The sequence below is a fragment of the Ostrinia nubilalis genome, chromosome 23 (genome assembly GCF_963855985.1).
Source record: "Ostrinia nubilalis chromosome 23, ilOstNubi1.1, whole genome shotgun sequence".
NCBI classification, from domain to species: Eukaryota; Metazoa; Arthropoda; class Insecta; order Lepidoptera; family Crambidae; genus Ostrinia; species Ostrinia nubilalis.
The window spans coordinates 12,149,034-12,168,563 of NC_087110.1; the positions used below are offsets into that span (position 1 = coordinate 12,149,034).

Here is a 19,530-nt window from a genome sequence, read left to right on the forward strand (position 1 = left end):
AACTAGCTCGTCAAAGTTAGAAAAGAAGTTGCTCATTCTAGACGCTATTCGAAAAAAGACACTTAGTTCTTAGTGATGACAAGATATGACGATATTCGCAGTTACATTCGCGCTGTAAGAGATCACTTCAATAGTTGACAAGTGGAAAACTCAATTCGAATTCAAAACGTTACACGCAAAATACTGCTGAGGCTAACGGTAGTCATCAAACCAGCTAACAGATGGCGCTGTATACCATAACAATAACTCACAAAAACCGTTGTTCTCATTGCCACTTCAGCTCGCCAATCTGTCGGGCTATGTCAGCGAATTTAGTTCGTTTACGGATCTCATTTCTGATTCGATCTCGTAAAGAAACGCCGAGGATAGCCTTTGCCATAAAGATAGCAGTAAGGCGCTGGATGCAGGCCGCTTCCAACCGGGCGATGCGGAAATCATTGACGTCATGTGGCTGAGATGATGATGATGATGATGACAGCTAACAGATGGCGTTGTATACCATAACTATAACCACAGAATAATAATAAGTACTACGTACAGAAGTTTTACTTCGCGAAGGTATTTAAAAAAATGTATGCTCAATGTCATTAACAATATGGTGTAATTTAGCCTGTCTCAAGAGTCAAGCACCATTTTGTTGACAAACGTCAGTGATCGGCACTGCGCCGAAGCTATAGGGCTGACTTCAGTAAAATGATGTGACGTGAGGTGCCAAACTGCGGAAAATGATTTAGCATGAATTATCATGAATAATATTAACTACTTATTTACCTCTCAGTGTCTTGAGGCAACTAAAAAAAGTACATTCTGTGTTTTTATTATTATTTAGGCAGTTAAATACTGCACAGTATTAAGTACACCATTTTCTTAATTTTCTTCCATCATACACAAGAATACGCGTGCTTGAGTCAATGTTCGCTCGTATGTGAGGCCTTGTCGAATAGTATCCTGTAGGTGGGCCATCGTGCGTGTTTTGTTTTCGATGTAAACTCGCGGAGATGAACAGGCCTGGTAAGGCGCTGGATGCAGGCCGCTTCCAACCGGGCGATGCGGAAATTATTGACGTCATGTGGCTGAAATGATGATGATGATGATAGCTAACAGATGGCGTTGTATACCATAACTATAACCACAGAATAATAATAAGTACTACGTACAGAAGTTTTACTTCGCGAAGGTATTTAAAAAAATGTATGCTCAATGTCATTAACAATATGGTGTAATTTAGCCTGTCTCAAGAGTCAAGCACCATTTTGTTGACAAACGTCAGTGATCGGCACTGCGCCGAAGCTATAGGGCTGACTTCAGTAAAATGATGTGACGTGAGGTGCCAAACTGCGGAAAATGATTTAGCATGAATTATCATGAATAATATTAACTACTTATTTACCTCTCAGTGTCTTGAGGCAACTAAAAAAAGTACATTCTGTGTTTTTATTATTATTTAGGCAGTTAAATACTGCACAGTATTAAGTACACCATTTTCTTAATTTTCTTCCATCATACACAAGAATACGCGTGCTTGAGTCAATGTTCGCTCGTATGTGAGGCCTTGTCGAATAGTATCCTGTAGGTGGGCCATCGTGCGTGTTTTGTTTTCGATATAAACTCGCGGAGATGAACAGGCCTGGTAAGGCGCTGGATGCAGGCCGCTTCCAACCGGGCGATGCGGAAATCATTGACGTCATGTGGCTGAGATGATGATGATGACAGCTAACAGATGGCGTTGTATACCATAACTATAACTCACAAACACGTTGCTTCCAGGCGCGGAGGCCAACGAAGTCGAGCAACTACGACAGCGCGTGGCGCAACTGGAAGCCGAACTCGCACAGAAGAATGAGGAACTCGCGCAGATCACCAAGTCGCGCAAGAGCGAGCAGGTATGTCAGTTGTCTTTGTCTTACTAATACTATCGCGCTCTTATGTTTCTTATTTTATGTTATCTTTATTTTGTGTTTATGTCCGTTGTCTAGTACCCATAGTACAAGCTTTGCTTGGTTATTCAAATTCAAATTCAAAACGTTTATTGCATGTCGCTGATTATGATTCCATGAATGAGGAGATATCTGGCATTGATTGGTCTGGTAAGTTTCTGGATGTGTCGCTTGAGAGTGCAGTTAGTTCTTTTTACTCGATTCTAAATGCCCTACGGGATAAATATATCCCTCACAAGTTGGTCCATAGCAACTCAAACCCTAAATGGTACTCCCCATCACTAATTAAAGCCATTAAAGAAAAGCGCAAGTATCAACATAAATACAAAATTTATAAAAACAGATGCGACCTTGAATCCTATAAAGTATTATGTAAAAGAGTAAAAACCATCGAATCGCTTTGTTATAATAATTACATTTCATCTGTAGAAGATTCTATTAGAACCAATCCCAAACATTTTTGGTCTTACATTAAGTCGCGCCGCAACTGTAACTCCATGCCCAGCAGCATGAAGTATGAGGATGCCATGGTCGACACAGGTGAAAATATCTGTAATGCATTCTCGGATTATTTCAAATCTACTTTTTTAGACCCCAACATTCCTTTGTCACCGCTAGACCAACATGTAATGTCCCCAAATGACCTATCTGGCGGTAGTGCGTGCGATGTCTCCTCAATAGAGATCGACCAAACCGTAGTTCAGAAGCTACTCTCAAAACTGGATCCCTCCAAATCGGCTGGCCCTGATCTTCTGTCCGCACCGATCTTAATTAACTGTGCCGAGGCATTATCTTTACCAATTTGTCTCCTCTTTCAAAAATCTCTCCTCGAGTGCTCAGTGCCTGGGATTTGGAAATCAGCTTTCATCACACCAGTTCATAAAAAGGGGTCCAAGGTTGACGTCTTAAATTACAGGCCGATCTCTAAACTCTGTATAATTTCAAAGGTATTTGAAAAAATAGTGTACGACCAAATCTATGCTTCACTTAAGACCGCATTTAGTGATTATCAACACGGCTTTCTGAGGGGACGATCGACAGTATCGAATTTGGTCGTTCTTAATGACTATATTACCGAGGCAATGGACAACGGGAAACAGATCGATGTCATATATACAGATTACAGCAAATGTTTTGATCGTATAAACCACGGTATCCTTTTATCTAAATTACAAAAAATCGGCATTAGAGGTGATTTACTCAGGTGGTTAACCTCATATATCTCAAATCGTACTCAGGCTGTGGTAGTCAGCAACTATATGTCCAGTTGGGTGCCCATACCCAGTGGTGTGCCCCAAGGATCGCTACTGGGCCCTTTATTATTTTTAATCTTCGTAAATGACATAAACTCGTGCCTCCACTCATCTCGTCTTCTTTGCTTCGCTGACGATATGAAAATTTTTACTACAATTTCGTCAAAAGAAGATGCTGATGCTCTCCAGGCCGATCTGTTGCGCTTGGAATATTACTGCTTTTGCAACCAACTTGATCTTAATCCCTCTAAATGTTTTGCGGTCACTTTTTCCCGTAAACAAGCCATTCATTTGTCCACATATACACTCAAAGGGACTTCACTTGAACGCAAAACCAGTATTAAAGATCTCGGTGTAACGCATGACATGAAGCTATTATTTGACTCTCATATCGATAATATCGCAACCAAAGCCTGTCAGGCCCTCGGATTTGTGATGCGTAGCTCTGTTGGCTTTACTAAGGTTAAAACACTGAAGATTTTGTACTGCACCTTTGTCCGTAGCCACTTAGAATATGCGTCACAGGTTTGGAACCCTAGATATCAGGTGTACATATCTCGACTGGAGAGTATTCAGAGGAAGTTTGTGAAATTTCTCTGCTTTCGCATGAAAGAATCTTATAATTCCTCAGAATACCTACCCCTCTGCAGAAAACACCACCTTCTTCCTTTGGAACTGAGGCGCGAGATAGCGGACGTCACATATTTGCAAAAGATTGCCACAGGTGTAATTGAGTGCCCACACCTACTAGCCAAAATATCTCTGAGGGCGCCTCTAAGGCCCATGAGATTTAATCCACTTATTTTTCTTCCGAAGGCGACCACTAACTATAGACAGAATAGCTTTATATGGCGTGCTGGCGACAGATTTAACAGACTGAGTAAGGAACTAGATATTGATTTATTCTATACTAGCATACCAGCGCTTAGGCGGCTGCTGAGCGAGCGTTTTTTCAAGCCTATCATGTAAGTTTTTTTTTTTTATCATGTTGTTTATTATAAATATGAGGTAACGGGAACTCTAATATGGTAAAATTGCTATCTCTTTGTTACAACATTAGGTGTATCGTGTATCGTATAAATTTTATCTGTTTTTATAATTTCTTTAAATATCCACCACAATTCTATCTGTGGGGACCTATAAGTGGTTATCAAGTGTTATTAACTGTAAAATAATCAATTATGTAAACCCTGGTCTTCCTAATATAAATAAATAAATAAATAAATGTCACATTACAATTTATATGTTGTTGCAAAATAGAGAAAATAGAGAGACTAAAGTGAGTCTAGATAAAGTACACAGTCATTATAATTGCGTACTTACCAGTCGAAAAGTTGTCGAAAGGCCTTTTTTTGTATGGAGTTTTGACGAATTCGATTTTCGATTCGATCAAAAAGTTCAACTTGTCTAGGGTGTAGAATGCAGCAGTGTAAAATGTCAAAAGGTATTTATTTATTTATTTACGTTACAATTGATAGGCTTTCCCCAAGAGGGTTGCACGATCTTACTTTAACAAACGTCAAAAGTCTCTCAAACACCATAAAAAAACACCGGTTATGGCTAGTCATGGTTAAAATAAAGATTGCATCTCGGCCTAAATAAGTTTTTCCCGGATAAGGCATGAATAAGAAATCTATTTTTACATCAAATGTGGTATGAAGATGATGGTTTTTACAATGTTCTCGCGTGTAGCCTTTTAGAAATAGCATGCAAATTACGTAACAAACATTTTTAATTTAAAATTAAACATGTCATTAAGATTCCATATTCATTAACATTTTATTTTATCACTTGGACAAAAAACTCGTTTTTTCCCTAACCCTTCAACCTTCCGCTAAACGTATATCTCCTCTTGCCGCGACGCTTCGCCAATCACACGGCTCAAATAAAATAAAGTAACGAATCTCTCTCAATATACCTACCTATTTAAATATGTATCTCGCGCGCTAAAACGAAATGTGAAAGTGCTGAGTGAATAAAATTGTGAAGTGAAATAATTGAAGAACCGAGACGCCAAATGCTGAGCCCTCCTACCCAAGTATCCTACCCGCTTCTCATTCCAAAATATCCTACAGGACCCCTTATACTTTTTTCTGTCATAGGTGCCAAATCTTTTCCAAAATTGAATAGTCTTTCATTTTATTACTAAGAGGCGATCAACTCTCTACTCCATAATTTCAGTTCACATATTCTTTTGGCTTCATCTATTACGTTTTACGAGGCCGCGTACCGTAAAACGCAGCGTGTGACGTCCACCTACAAGGTGGACCGACGACATCGTAAAGGTAGCAGGGAAGCGCTGGACGCAGGCCGCTACCAATCGATCAACGTGGAAAGCATTGGAGGAGGCCTATGTTCAGCAGTGGACGTCCTATGGCTGAAATGATGATGATGATGATAACGTTTTTTTGGAATTAATTTAAATTGTGTACTTGTAATATCTAGGTCTTTTACTATTATAATGTTATAAATTTTATAGGCACTAGTTTTTTATTTATTAAAATACAGGGTGGCCAAAACAGTGAGGTCTAAAAGAAAAATTTAGATTCCTTACATCAAGGTGTATCTAAATCACCCCCATGTGTATAGTACGATTGTGCTTAGTTTAGGAGATAGAGTTAATTTTGTGATATTTTAAAATTTGATGACCTAGTAGGCTTTAAACATTTTTATCTTTTTTTTGGGGTGACTTTTCTCAGATTTCTTTTTTTCGACACATTTGTTATTAATTGCAGATGTTTGAAAAAAATAATCATCTTCCTATCTTTGATTCAAGATACAAAAGTTTTGCTAGAAACATTAAAATTATGCTTTTATCAGAACACTATCAAATTTTCAACTTAAAAGTTTAAGTAAAAAAAATAGCTTCCATAGGTCCAAAACCATTTGAAAAAATGGGCAGTTTCCTGAACATTCATATTAATACAAAAAAACTTGTACTTAATGGGCCACTATTTCCTGTAATCGGTCCACTAAAGTGGTAAGTCGGAGATTCCGTTACATGTTTTTGACTTTCTTAGAGCGAATTAATATTGGGAATCCTCTAAGTTTACATTACGTAGAACAGATTTAGAGCAGTAACTGGACAGAACATGTTTTTATTCTCAACGAGGAAGCTCTTGCCCTTCATCACACCTGGTGGAAACTGATGATTAGACTGAAGGTGGAAAGTAACTTTAACTACAGAGGAACTATGGCTTCCTACCTCCAAATGCCGGAATACAGTAATGCTATTAACATTATTGTATAGTGACAGACTTAGGAAAATAGAGTTTTTAGCTAGGAAGACTTAGATCAAACCCTACCACCAACCAAACCGAGCAGAAAATTTCACCTCCACTGGGAATCAAACCCGGGACCTCTGATGCTTACCTCTTACCACTTGAAGACAGAGGCGGTTGTTACATTTTACTATTACCCTTGAAATACCTACTACAGTGAGAAGAAGAAGGAGGGATATTTGGTTTATGTTCATTAAAACTTACTTAAAATAACAATGTGTTCCGGAATTTGGAGGTAGGAAGCCATAGTTCCTTTGTAGTTGAAGTTCCCTTCCACCTTCAGCCTAATCATCAGTTTCCACCAGGTGTGATGAAGGACAAGAGCTTCCTCGTTGAGAATAAAAACATGTTCTGTCCAGTTACTGCTCTAAATCAGTTCTACGTAATGTAAACTTAGAGGATTCCCAATATTAATTCACTCTAAGAAAGTCAAAAACATGTGACGGAATCACCGACTTACCACTTAAGTGGACCGATTACAGGAAATAGTAGCCCATTAAGTACATGTTTTTTGTGTTATTATGAATGTTCAGGAAACGGCGCAGTTTTTAAAATGGTTTTGGATCTATGGAAGTTCTTTTTTTTACTTAAACTTTTAAGTTGAAAATTTGATAGTGTTCTGATAAAAGCATAATTTTAATGTTTCTAGCAAAACTTTTGTATCTTGAATCAAAGATAGGAAGATGATTATTTTTTTCAAACATCTTCAATTAATAACGAATCTGTCGAAAAAAAGAAATTTGAAAAAAGTCAACCCAAAAAAAAGATAAAAATGTTTAAAGCCTCCTAGGTCATCAAATTTTAAAATATCACAAAATTAACTCTATCTCCTAAACTAAGCACAATCGTATGATACATAATGGGGGTGATTTAGGTACACCTTGATGTAAGGAATCTAAATTTTTCTTTTAGACCTCACTGTTTTGGCCACCCTGTATTTATATTCTGTTTTGTAGGACGCAGAGGCTAAATTAGCCCAAAGCCAGCTGGAGTTAGCGCTTGCAGCCCAAGACGGACAGAGGCAGGTCATACAGGCGCTCAACGACCAGCTGGCCAGGCAACTAGAGGAGCTGGTGAGTTACTGCGGAAACTGACCTTATTGCACAGGGAATAGAGTCGAAACTGGCCCGGAGCCGGCTGGAGTTAGCATTCAGTCCAAGACGGACAGAGGCAGGTCATACAGGCGCAAGGAGCTGGTAAGTACTGCGGAAACCGACCTTATTGCACAGGGAATAGAGTCTTAACTGGCCCGTAGACTGCCAGAGGCAGGTCATACAGGCGCTCATCGACCAGCTGGCCAGGCAACTAGAGGAGCTGGTGAGTTACTGCGGAAACCGACCTTATTGAACAAGGAATAGTGTCTAAATTGGTTTGAAGAAGGCTGGAGTTTGCAGTCCAAGACGGACAGAGGCAGGTCATACAGGCGCTCATCGACCAGCTGGCCAGGCAACTAGAGGAGCTGGTGAGTCACTGCGGAAACCGACCTTATTGCACAGGGAATAGAGTCTAAACTGGCCCGGAGCCGGCTGGAGTTAGCAATCAGTCCAAGACGGCCAGAGGCAGGTCATACAGGCGCAAGGAGCTGGTGAGTGACTGCGGAAACCGACTTTATTGCACAAGGAATAGAGTCTAAACTGGCCCGGAGTCGGCTGGAGTTAGCATTCAGCCCAAGACGGCCAGAGGCAGGTCATACAGGCGCTCATCGACCAGCTGGCCAGGCAACTAGAGGAGCTGGTGAGTCACTGCGGAAACCGACCTTATTGCACAGGGAATAGAGTCTAAACTGGCCCGGAGCCGGCTGGAGTCAGCATTCAGTCCAAGACGGGTAGAGGCAGGTCATACAGGCGCTCATCGACCAGCTGGCCAGGCAACTAGAGGAGCTGGTGAGTCACTGCGGAAACCGACCTTATTGCACAGGGAATAGAGTCTAAACTGGCCCGGAGCCGGCTGGAGTCAGCATTCAGCCCAAGACGGACAGAGGCAGGTCATACAGGCGCTCATCGACCAGCTGGCCAGGCAACTAGAGGAGCTGGTGAGTCACTGCGGAAACCGACCTTATTGCACAGGGAATAGAGTCTTAACTGGCCCGTAGACTGCCAGAGGCAGGTCATACAGGCGCTCAACGACCAGCTGGCCAGGCAACTAGAGGAGCTGGTGAGTTACTGCGGAAACCGACCTTATTGCACAGGGAATAGAGTCTTAACTGGCCCGTAGACTGCCAGAGGCAGGTCATACAGGCGCTCATCGACCAGCTGGCTAGGTTACTAGAGGAGCTGGTGAGTTACTGCGGAAACTGACCTTATTGCACAAGGAATAGAGTAAACTGGCTCGGAGCCGGTTGGAGTTAGCAATCAGTCCAAGACGGCTAGAGGCAGGTCATACAGGCGCAAGGAGCTGGTGAGTGACTGCGGAAACCGACCTTATTGCACAGGGAATAGTGTCTAAACTGGCCCGGAGCCGGCTGGAGTTAGCATTGAGGCCAAGACTGCCAGAGGCTGGTCATATAGGCGCTCAACGACCAGCTGGCCAGGCAACTAGAGGAGCTGGTGAGTCACTGCGGAAACCGACCTTATTGCACAAGGAATAGAGTCTAAACTGGCTCGGAGACGGCTGGAGTTAGCATTCAGGCCAACACGGCCAGAGGCAGGTCATACAGGCGCAAGGAGCTGGTGAGTGACTGCGGAAACCGACTTTATTGCACAGGGGATAGTGTCTAAACTGCCCCGGAGCTGGTTGGAGTTTGTGCTTGCAGCCCAAGACGGACAGAGGCAGGTCATACAGGCGCTCAACGACCAGCTGGCCAGGCAACTAGAGGAGCTGGTGAGTCACTGCGGAAACCGACCTTATTGCACAGGGAATAGAGTCTAAACTGGCCCGGAGACCGCTGGAGTTAGCATTCAGCCCAAAACGGACAGAGGCAGGTCATACAGGCGCAAGGAGCTGGTGAGTGACTGCGGAATCCGACCTTATTGCACAGGGAATAGAGTCTAAACTGGCCCGGAGCCGGCTGGAGTTAGCATTCAGTCCAAGACGGACAGAGGCAGGTCATACAGGCGCTCAGCGACCAGCTGGCCAGGCAACTAGAGGAGCTGGTGAGTTACTGCGGAAACCGACCTTATTGCACAGCGAATAGAGTCTAAACTGGCATAGGATTAGCTATCTCCAAGACTTATTAGACGAGCTGGTGTGTGACCTACGGAAATTAACTTTATTTCATAGGGCAAAGAGTCTGATTGGTCCTAATTCAGTAGTCTTCCAGTGTAGTGTGACTATTTAGAGATGGTGATGAACGAATTTCAAAACGGACGACCTCCACCGGATCGTCGGTTCACCTAATGGGAGGCCTACCCACATTAAGGATTCCAGCCCGTAGTCCTACTCGAGAACTTTTCTGCCCCATAGTCCATCAGTTCTACGAGATATTTAAGTAGTCCCGTTAGCCCCTCGTACCAAGTTAAATATGCTTGTGTTACGACTACTAGTGCCTTAACCACAAAACTCGTAGTCGAGCAGCGGCGGGGTTTGAACCCGTGTTTCTCGGATTTTGAGTCGTCCTACTCCTTCATCGTTCGGCTATCGTAGCTTCGATAGCTATTGCCAGCCACTTCATCTAGGCAATTATACGTTTTGTGTGGAAATCAGCCTTTGTAAATTAATTATTGTACCTCTTCCACCACCAGACAACCATCCACCGCGAGATAAACACTGCGTTGCAAACATGAGACGCGGCCATACACCCGCCGCCGCCGATCTACGCGTCCGTACAAAAGGAGCGGCGACCGCTGCCTCTGCTGCTGCAACAACAACCAACACAACAACAACAACAACAAGCAACAACACAACAACAAAGGCAGCGACAGCCGCCGCGGCAGGCGAGGAAGGACGGCGAGGAGCCGACCTACGTGACGGTCAAGACGAAGAAATGATGAGTGCTCTCGGTATTTCGCAAGGTGCATGAGTTTTTTTAAGTTTTTTTCGGTTGTATTGAGATGGTGGTTTCATTTAGTCACGTGATTCGTTGGAAAACTGTTGGGTTTCTTTTTGACAGATGATGGATACTAATGCCCGTATTCACAAACGATGCTTGCTTAAGTGGAGCAGCAAATCAAACGCAGTGTCACCCTGTGCGTCCACGCGCACTGTGAGACCTCATAGTAATACGGGCATTAATAATAATGAGTAGTTATTCATTATCAAAACAAATGTCGAAAGGTTTGCGAATTTTGACGGATACGTAAGTACATACCGATGTTGTAAGTTTAACTTATTTGAAAGCGTGTAAACAGCAATATTATTTGGTACTGGTTTGCTAACACAGATGGCGTTGTTACGAATCCAAATCGCGGTAGTGCTTTGTTTTTGCCACTTGTAACTATTGTAAATGAAATATTCAAATGCCGTTTTGTTTTTGGCTTAGTTTTCTCCATGATTTGCATTCTACGAAAACGGTCAACTGATAAAATTTGACTATATTGCGATTCGGAATAACGATACAGCGCCATCTCTTGTTTGATAGTTAAACTGTGTGCTAAATGGCATGCTGTTATAAGAAAGACCCGACGCCTTTTGAAATGATAAATATTTGTATTTTAAATGAAACCATCAAGACTCTTGTATAAAAAACACGCCACCGGCTTCCCAATTTGTATAATTTTCCACCACTGTATAATATAAGTACACGAGAATTATATTTAAAACGCGGTGCAACTGTTGATTTGTGCGATTTTTGTGCAATCACTTGATCTCTAATACGTCAGTAAATATGTTTTTTGAGATGTTTATAAATAGCGTTAAAGTTTATAATGATCCAGACTATTGAAAGTTCCTCTAAACGATTTGTATGCTTTCTTAAACAATTCTCAAAAATGGGTCGCTGAAAATGTTTAGTCTCAATTCAAGTTAATGAAATCTGTGTGTTTACCATGAGTTTACATAGAAGTGTACGTTAGTCACTGCGTAAAAAAATGTCATGAAATGTATGACAGATTGTACAGCGCCCCTAGCGGTTCCTTTCAAGAACTAAAATCTTCATAGATTTTTTGACATAAGCTAACGATGACGTATAATATAAACTCATGATAAAGCCATTGTGCTGTACGTTCTTAAATCCACTGGAACTTGAAATTGCTATTTGACAGTGAATTGTAGATCCAGGTGTGTACTCATGTTGGCTTACGAGCGAAAGAGAGAGCTTTGCCTCATATTTGCGTCTCTTTCTCTTGTATCAATTTAAGTTCTGGGTATTGTGAATATCTGATCCGATTATGGCATTATCCTTTGTTCAATACTTGACGTAAAATACGGCATATCGAGTATAATCTTACTGCACACGAAATAAGAGTGATTTTTGCAGTGCTGCTGTATTTGTTTTTGAATACTCTTGTCTCTTTCTTCCTCGATCGTTTTGATATACAAAGGATAATGACTTAATAATTAATTACCTCATCACGCTGCATTAATTTGACAAGCACCATCTCTCAGACAGAGATAGATTACTTCCACAAAGTTTCGTACTTGTCATCCTAACATTGTCATAAGACGTTCATATTTCGAATAGTATTTTGTCCTTATTACTCGCTTCGCAGTAGTAAAGGACGAGAATACTTCAGCCAATAGTTGGCGCCATTTTCGGCCCAACGGCAAACAATGACGTGTACATTAAGGGTGGTTGCAATATTAAGTTTAGGCGTGGCAGAAAATCAACCTTACGTCAGTGTACATACGTTACATATTCGTGTAACCACGAACACATGCCAAAAAATTAATATTTTCTATTGATTAATGTATATTTTAACGTAGTCTTCGATAACGTGTAAGTGACATAATATTTGCACGGTGAAATACCGAATTTAAATTAAAATTAAATTAAATATTTAGATCTTCGCCTGAGTATTCAATGGACGGGCAGTGCCATGTCTCTGTATATTATACTACTTACGTTAACCACTAAAAATTAAATTAAAAAACGGGCCAATGGTAGCTCGAGTGTAGGCGCAGTCGCATCGAAGTTAGAACAATGAATAAGATGCTTCGATCAAATTGTTTTTTCGGTAATGAAGCGTAATTTGTAGGCGTAAAGTTTACGTTTGTCACTTCTGACCTGTTTCTTGGGATTCCTTAGTGATGTTCGACCGCTTTATTTAGACCCGAGATTTAATTAATCGATACCTATTAAGGTAGCTTACAATGTAACTTTCGATAAATAATAGATCAGTGGCCTAATTCACGTATTTTGACAGTCAAGATCTCGCTGACGTTCAGAAGTCGTCCCATTGAAAAACAGTTCTAAATCCGTATTCATAAGGGTCATTTCGATAGAACGATTACTCGATAGGATCGCATTCAGCGATGTTTTGTTACGTGACTAAAGCTATAGATATAAATAATTCTTAGAATCTAATTCAACGTTGTTAAACTTTGTAAAAGCTGGCTCATAATATTTTGCTTGTTTGCTATGTTTGATATTTGATTTGAAATCAAAAAATATTAGGTTGGTTGACTTTGAAAGGCATTGCTTGTAGTGACGTCAAATGTCATCAGATGTAACATGTTAACAATGAAAGCTCCCTTATTCCTTGCGAAATAAAGGTGTGTTTTAAAGAAACTAACCTCAGTAAGAGCCACAGAACAATAAGAAAAAAATAGAAAAGGTTCTAAATATCGCGGTCGAACATTCAAACACATCGATCTGTATTGTGCATTTGATTCGCATTGCATTTCCTTTCTCGAATAGTCTCCTCGTATAGATTGTCTATGGATAAACATTTTTTTCACTTACCTACTGTGTAGGGTATATTCAATGTAACATTTTTGTGACGTTTTTAAATGTAAATGGCGACTTTCCGCGTTCTTTATTTAAATCTCTTGACAGTTCTAGTTTTGTATCTATCCCATTCTCACCTTAGGAGTGTGAAAAGGATAGCATGTCTTGAGGTTCAGATTGAGAATGATTGGATACAGTCTTATATTATTCTGTAAAAAAACTCCCTAGTCGTAAGTATAAATGCGTACATCACGATATCCGTCTTATTTTAATGTTTTCAGATCTTTTAAACGTACTTCTCGGTTTTTATTTTTATTTTCTTGTGTTTCCAAACCCTGTACCTAGAACCCTTAGCAAATTAGTGTTTACTATTCGAATGAGAATGTTCATCTGTTTATTTATTGTTCATCGTTTTAAGTTATATTTTTATTTCTATTTAAATTATTCGTTTAATAAAATCAGTATTTATTTTAAAAGACTGCCTTTTAGTTTAGTTTTTTATTTATTTTGTCCATTCGTGTCGCAGATGAACGATTCTCAGTCGTTATAAAAATAAAAAAATTAAAAACCAAATAATATCATTGAAAGGCTGAGGACGATTTTTAAGATATACAATGTCTTCTTAACAGGGTAATTTCATTTACTGTTGCATATTTTTGAATAGTGATGTTGTTATGGATTTTTACTCTTATCTACTTGTAACAAGGTTCACTCTCGTAGGAACAGTCAGCGTCACTCGAGCGTTTTTTAAACGCCAATCTAACACGTGAATTGACTTAACGCGTTTTAACGCACGCAATTTTAATGTACTCTTAAAATTCTACTTAAAAATTAATGAACATAACTAAATCTAATAGCTCATTAAAAATCTCTTCCTTTACTCATTATTTTTCTTTTATATTAAACTCGAACAACTTTAATTTATAGGTAAATAAATAAAATTACGTAGTTGTTAGAAATGAAAAATTAATGTTTATAGTATTTCACTATTTATTTACATTGTAAATCTGTTTATCACAATTATTAATATATAAATAGATAAAAAATTAAGTAGGAAGCGAAATGATCTGTTGGTATTGACGAGTTGTAATATAGATTAGGTATTTAAGTGTTATTTCCCGTATAATTTGTATACTTGTTAAGTGTGATTACAATATAATTATAGTATAGATAAATATAGTAACTAAAAATTATATAATAAATAATTATCTAAATGTGTCTGGCTGGGAGATGACATTTTAATGAAACGAAATGTTTTAATGAATGATTAATGATAAATTTAATGATAGGTACCTAGCAATGGCCGCTCCCACCGATCGTATGTTAGTGCCAACCTAAAGTCCGTTACCCGAAGCCGTTGTTAGGTATTTGAATGTAAAATTGTTGTATTGTAATCGCATTATAGTATGTAATTATTCAAATATTGTCAGATAGTCTGCGATGCTATTGCTGCTTCAATATACCTTTATTTCTACGTTTATTTCATGAACTAACCTCCATTTTTGTATCATTTTGTAGTGTGTTAGTACATCTTGTGAAGTCCTATTTAAATTAAAGTAAACAAAACTAAGGCTCATACTACGAAACTACGCTCAAAATTTGATTCTATTTCAGTCAATAGTTTCTGTTCTGTGAATGGTAAAAAATATTTAAATTCAACCAAGAAAAAATCTCAATCTTCTTGAGCTTAAGTTCAAGACAAAACTCAGAAATACATTTATTTTGAGTTAAGATTTCTATTTGAGTGTAGTTTTATAATACGTGTCTAATATTTCCAAATGTTTACATTCCACATAGCAAACTGAAAGCCTTTAAACCTAGATGGCGTTAGTAAGCCAGTAATGTTGCCATTATAAAAAATATGGTGTCCACAGACAGTTGAAATAATGCCTATATCTTCGTATTACTTATGTTTTGAGCCTATTTTACCCCGTTTTTGAAAATATATTTACCACTCCTATGGGATTGTAGTATTGTATTTATGTTATTTGTAATGTACCGCAGACTATTGTAAGTGTACGTAATATCTTCCACTAGAGCCGTAGTCGCTGTGAACCATTGCATATTAACAATAAATAAATATTATGAAAATTACGGCTTTTATTCATAGCTAAGCTAGCTTTTACCCGCGGTATCACCTGCGTAAATTTAGGCTAAAGCCTGGTCCGTGAGCACATAGAAACCCGTCCAATGACCCCAAGCTACACGCGACAGCAACATAATTACGTGCGAGCGACAAGGATGGGCAGCTTGGGGCATTGGACGGGATTCTACGTGCTCACGGACCAGGCTTTAGAATGACTATAGCGCCGGTGTTGCCCTTTCAAAACCTGGTATAAAAACTATCCTGTTTAGCCTAAGTTTTAAAGGGGCTGATTCTACCATCGTCGGATAACTTTTAACTGAAGAATAAACTTGTCATTTTGACATATTTCCGACACTGAAACTGTCAATCTACCAAACTTATTCTTCAGATAAAAGTTAGGTATACGACGATGGTAAAATCAGCCCTAAATATCTCGCTGCATTATACACTCGCGAGCAAAACTATGGAATCACTTACATGAAGTTGTTTCCACGCGAACTTGTGTACTAACGATTTTGTTAGTAACAAAAAAAGTAGCACCATTTTAAAGATTAAACTTTTATCTTTAAATTGATACCAAATTCATTTAAATCACACCAGTATTTAAAAAGATATCCCGGCTGGTGTGAAGAAGTAACGAAAAAGACATGTATGAACTGTTTGATACGTCGCGAGTTGCGGCCTATTTACCCCCTATAAAAGCACGCGTTTTTATATTTTTGCTTTTACACGTTGATTCATACATATCTCCGCTTCTTTTGACACTTTACCTGGGATTCTACACCTTCAGAAGCAGCACAAATCGTTGCACTATTGCAAGAAAGGCTCAGCCAGCGGGCTGTCGCACGTCAGCGCCACATAAGCCAGTCCTGGGTTTCGAAAGTTTCAAGACGCTTTCGGGAGACTAGTGGCTTTATCCCGAGACCAAGTTCTGAACAGCGCCGGTGCACATCGCAGAGGGAAGACCGTTTTTTCATGTCAACCTCTCTATGAAATCGTCATTTGACTGGAATCGATGTCCATCAAGAGCTCAAAAATGTTCGTAAGATAGCTGTTAGCAAGTGGACAGTTCGTCTAAGATATAAGCAATAGAATTTGACTCCAAAAAGGCCTGCCACAGGCTCAAAACTGACGGCAGGTCACCGATAAGAACCCTTTCAATTTGCTCGTACACATCTCGATGGGAAGGCGAGTAATGGAGGCGAGTTCTGTTCTCCGATGAATGCAAACTGTGTTTGCAGGGTAGCAGTCGAAGAGGTCGGGTTTATAGGCGGCCTGAGGAGCGATTTGTGCAGTGCTGGTTCGCTGAAACAGTGGCTTATGGGGGTGGCTTGCTCGACTTAACATCGAGATGTGTACGAACAAATTGAAAGCGTACTTATCGGTGACCTGCCGTCAGTTTCGAGCTTGTGGCAGGCCTTTTTGGAGTTAAATTCTATTGCTTATGTCTTAGACAAACTGTCTACTCGCTAATAGCTATCCTACGAACATTTTTGAGCTCTTACTGGACGTCGATTCCAGTCAAATGACGATTTCATAGATAGGTTGACATGAAAAAACGGTCTTCCCTCTGCGATGTCTTTTTCGTTACTTCTTCACATCAGCCGCGATATCTTTTTAAATACTGGTGTGATTTAAATGAATTTGGTATCAATTTAAAGATAAACGTTTAATCTTTAAAATAGTGCCACTTTTTTTGTTCCTCACAAACTCGTTAGTACACAAGATCGCGTGGAAACAACTTCATGTAAGTGATTCCATACTTTTGCTCGCGAGTGTAGTTCATCAAAATCGGTTTAGTTTTTTTAGTGGTTTTACCGTGAAAAGGTAACGGAAACAGTTACTTTCACGTTTATAATATTAGTTAGTACGGATTAAGTTTGAACCACCGTGCAACCTTGAAGTTCTAAACTTCAGGCACGCAAAATCATTATTTAGGCAAGTTAGTTTAATCTTGGAAAATTCATTAAAATGTTTAAATTATGACTACAAACTCCTGTAACTGCCTATTCGTTAGTTTAAATTGCAAGAAAGTTGTCAAGAAGTGAGGATACTTTACAAAGTGGATAAATGAGTATTTTTACGTGTCTAGCACGAATTCGCAATAAATTACTGCAAATAGGTACTGTGGCAGTATCTTCCATCACATTCACCATAGACCAAAGGCTTATGTGTGTAGTTTCTAAGAAAAAAAAATCATCTAGTTTAATTAGTTCCGTTTTTTGTCACTTTTTCAACCGACTTCAAAAAAGGAGGAGGTTCTCAATTCGACCCGTATGTTTTTTTTTTTTTTTTTTTTCTATGTTTGTTACGCGATAACTCCGCCAATTATGAACCGATTTGAACAAATCTTTTTTCGGCGTATAGGTAATACCTCAAGGGTGGTCCCATTTAAATTTAATAATAAAAAAAACAACCCCCAAGGGTGGAAAATTGGGGATGAACTTTTTTATACGCAATATCTCCGCCGATTATAAACCAATTTGAACGATAATTTTTTTGTTGAATAGGTATTATCAAAAGGGTGGTTTCATGCGAATTTGAAGAAAATATTTCACCCCCAAGGGTGGAAAATTGGGGATGAACTTTTTTATACGCAATATCTCCGCCGATTATGAACCAATTTTTTTTGGTCTCAGTGTACTGCCTACCTTCAGTGGTAACATCAAGGTAATAATTAGTTAACTAAAAAGCAAACAATAAGTAAAATTTTATAAAAAAAAATAAAACCGACTCCAAAAAACCTACACTAAAACGTAGAAAAATAATTACTAATTACCTACTTATTTATTAGGACGAATTATTAATATTTATGTAGGTATACCATGATTGATACTTTTGGAGTCGGTGCAGGCAAACTTTACATGTTTCATAATCTTGGCACCGACTCCAGAAGTATCAATCATGGTATACCTACATAAATATTAATAATTCGTCCTAATAAATAAGTAGGTAATTAGTAATTATTTTTCTACGTTTTAGTGTAGGTTTTTTGGAGTCGGTTTTATTTTTTTTTATAAAATTTTACTTATTTAGTGTAATTTTTTTCCAATCAACCTTGTCCCTGTGGCAATCAGTTAAATAACCGTTAACTGTTCGCTCGTTTAGCTAACACCACTGTCTGTTTAAACTTTACTGATTTACTAGGCTACAGTCAGCAGAAAAGTTAAATTTGAACTAAATGCATATCTGAAAATAATAAGTTCCTAATATTATAGACTATCAGGAAGTGGTCAGGTTCTATTATAATTTTGCATTCAACCATTCAACGAATTTTAGATAACTCTATTAATTATTATTTATTCTATGATCTCTATTAATTATTTTATATCTAGGAAAATAAAACTATTCAACTATTAATTTAGATAAGTAAAAGTTAAACAACTGAATATCGGCCTAGTTTGTTATAATAATCAGGTAATAAACTAACTAAGCCTACTTATTAAATTTTAATCTTGCAAAATGTTTCACGAAAAGATTCTCCATTCCCCAGGGTAATAAGATTTTCCATTTTTGTACCCTGAATATAAACTCCCGAGAGATGCGCGATTTTTAATTCGACAAAACCCAGTTTTCCGTGTGTGATTGGCAAGCGAAAAAAAGCTATATTAATAGAATAAAGAGTCGATAATTATTTATGAATGAATTCCAAACAGAATATATCCAAAAGTTGCCACAAATAAGGGTGAAACGGTCAGCGACAACAACAATCGCAGTTACTACATCGATTTTCAGAGCGCATGTCTGTAAGCGGCAGTCCCTCGCCGATTTCCGTGGAAGGCGCGCGCGTGCTTTCACGGTTGACCGCACAACCAGTCACCAAATTGTGAATAGAATTATTGTCGAGTGTTTTTGAGAAGAAACTATCTAATTTACGGGTGAGCATCAATTAGTCGATAAGTCTGTGATAAAAAGCAGATTACAATGGATTGGTTACTCGATTTTTGATGGACGCCTGTTATTGGCGACAAAAATGTTTGGTACGCTCAAATATTGGGCTATTTTCTTGATAAGTGCCATTTGTTGTTGAAAAAAACAATAGAATCACTCCATTTTATATGTTCTTAACGACACAAAATTTTTGTTTAACATTTAAAATAAGAACCGTTTAAAAATGAAAAATAAGTGAAGGTGTGTGACGGTAAGATTTAATAAAATAGAGAGGGTAGGTTCGTAGTCTTTTTGTTTGTCAATGCTGTTCAGTGTTGAG

The 19,530-nt window shown here is 38.8% G+C and overlaps 1 protein-coding gene and 1 long non-coding RNA gene across 2 annotated transcripts in view; both read left to right on the forward strand.

The window, feature by feature from the left end:
• Positions 1 to 9,339, forward strand: part of LOC135083239 (homer protein homolog 2) — a 47,504-nt gene extending 38,165 nt beyond the window's left edge. The window contains exons 9-17 of the mRNA XM_063977978.1: positions 1,768 to 1,883; positions 7,428 to 7,544; positions 7,735 to 7,788; positions 7,880 to 7,933; positions 8,396 to 8,503; positions 8,572 to 8,625; positions 8,694 to 8,747; positions 8,979 to 9,017; positions 9,175 to 9,339. Coding sequence (XP_063834048.1) covers positions 1,768 to 1,883; positions 7,428 to 7,544; positions 7,735 to 7,788; positions 7,880 to 7,933; positions 8,396 to 8,503; positions 8,572 to 8,625; positions 8,694 to 8,747; positions 8,979 to 9,017; positions 9,175 to 9,339 — 761 coding nt within the window. The remainder of the gene's footprint in view (positions 1 to 1,767; positions 1,884 to 7,427; positions 7,545 to 7,734; positions 7,789 to 7,879; positions 7,934 to 8,395; positions 8,504 to 8,571; positions 8,626 to 8,693; positions 8,748 to 8,978; positions 9,018 to 9,174) is intronic.
• A 148-nt stretch (positions 9,340 to 9,487) lies between these two features.
• LOC135083414 (uncharacterized) lies at positions 9,488 to 15,325 on the forward strand. The gene is made up of 2 exons (XR_010259598.1): positions 9,488 to 9,563; positions 10,152 to 15,325. It is a non-coding gene; the product is annotated as an uncharacterized LOC135083414 (long non-coding RNA).
• Positions 15,326 to 19,530: the final 4,205 nt, after the last annotated feature.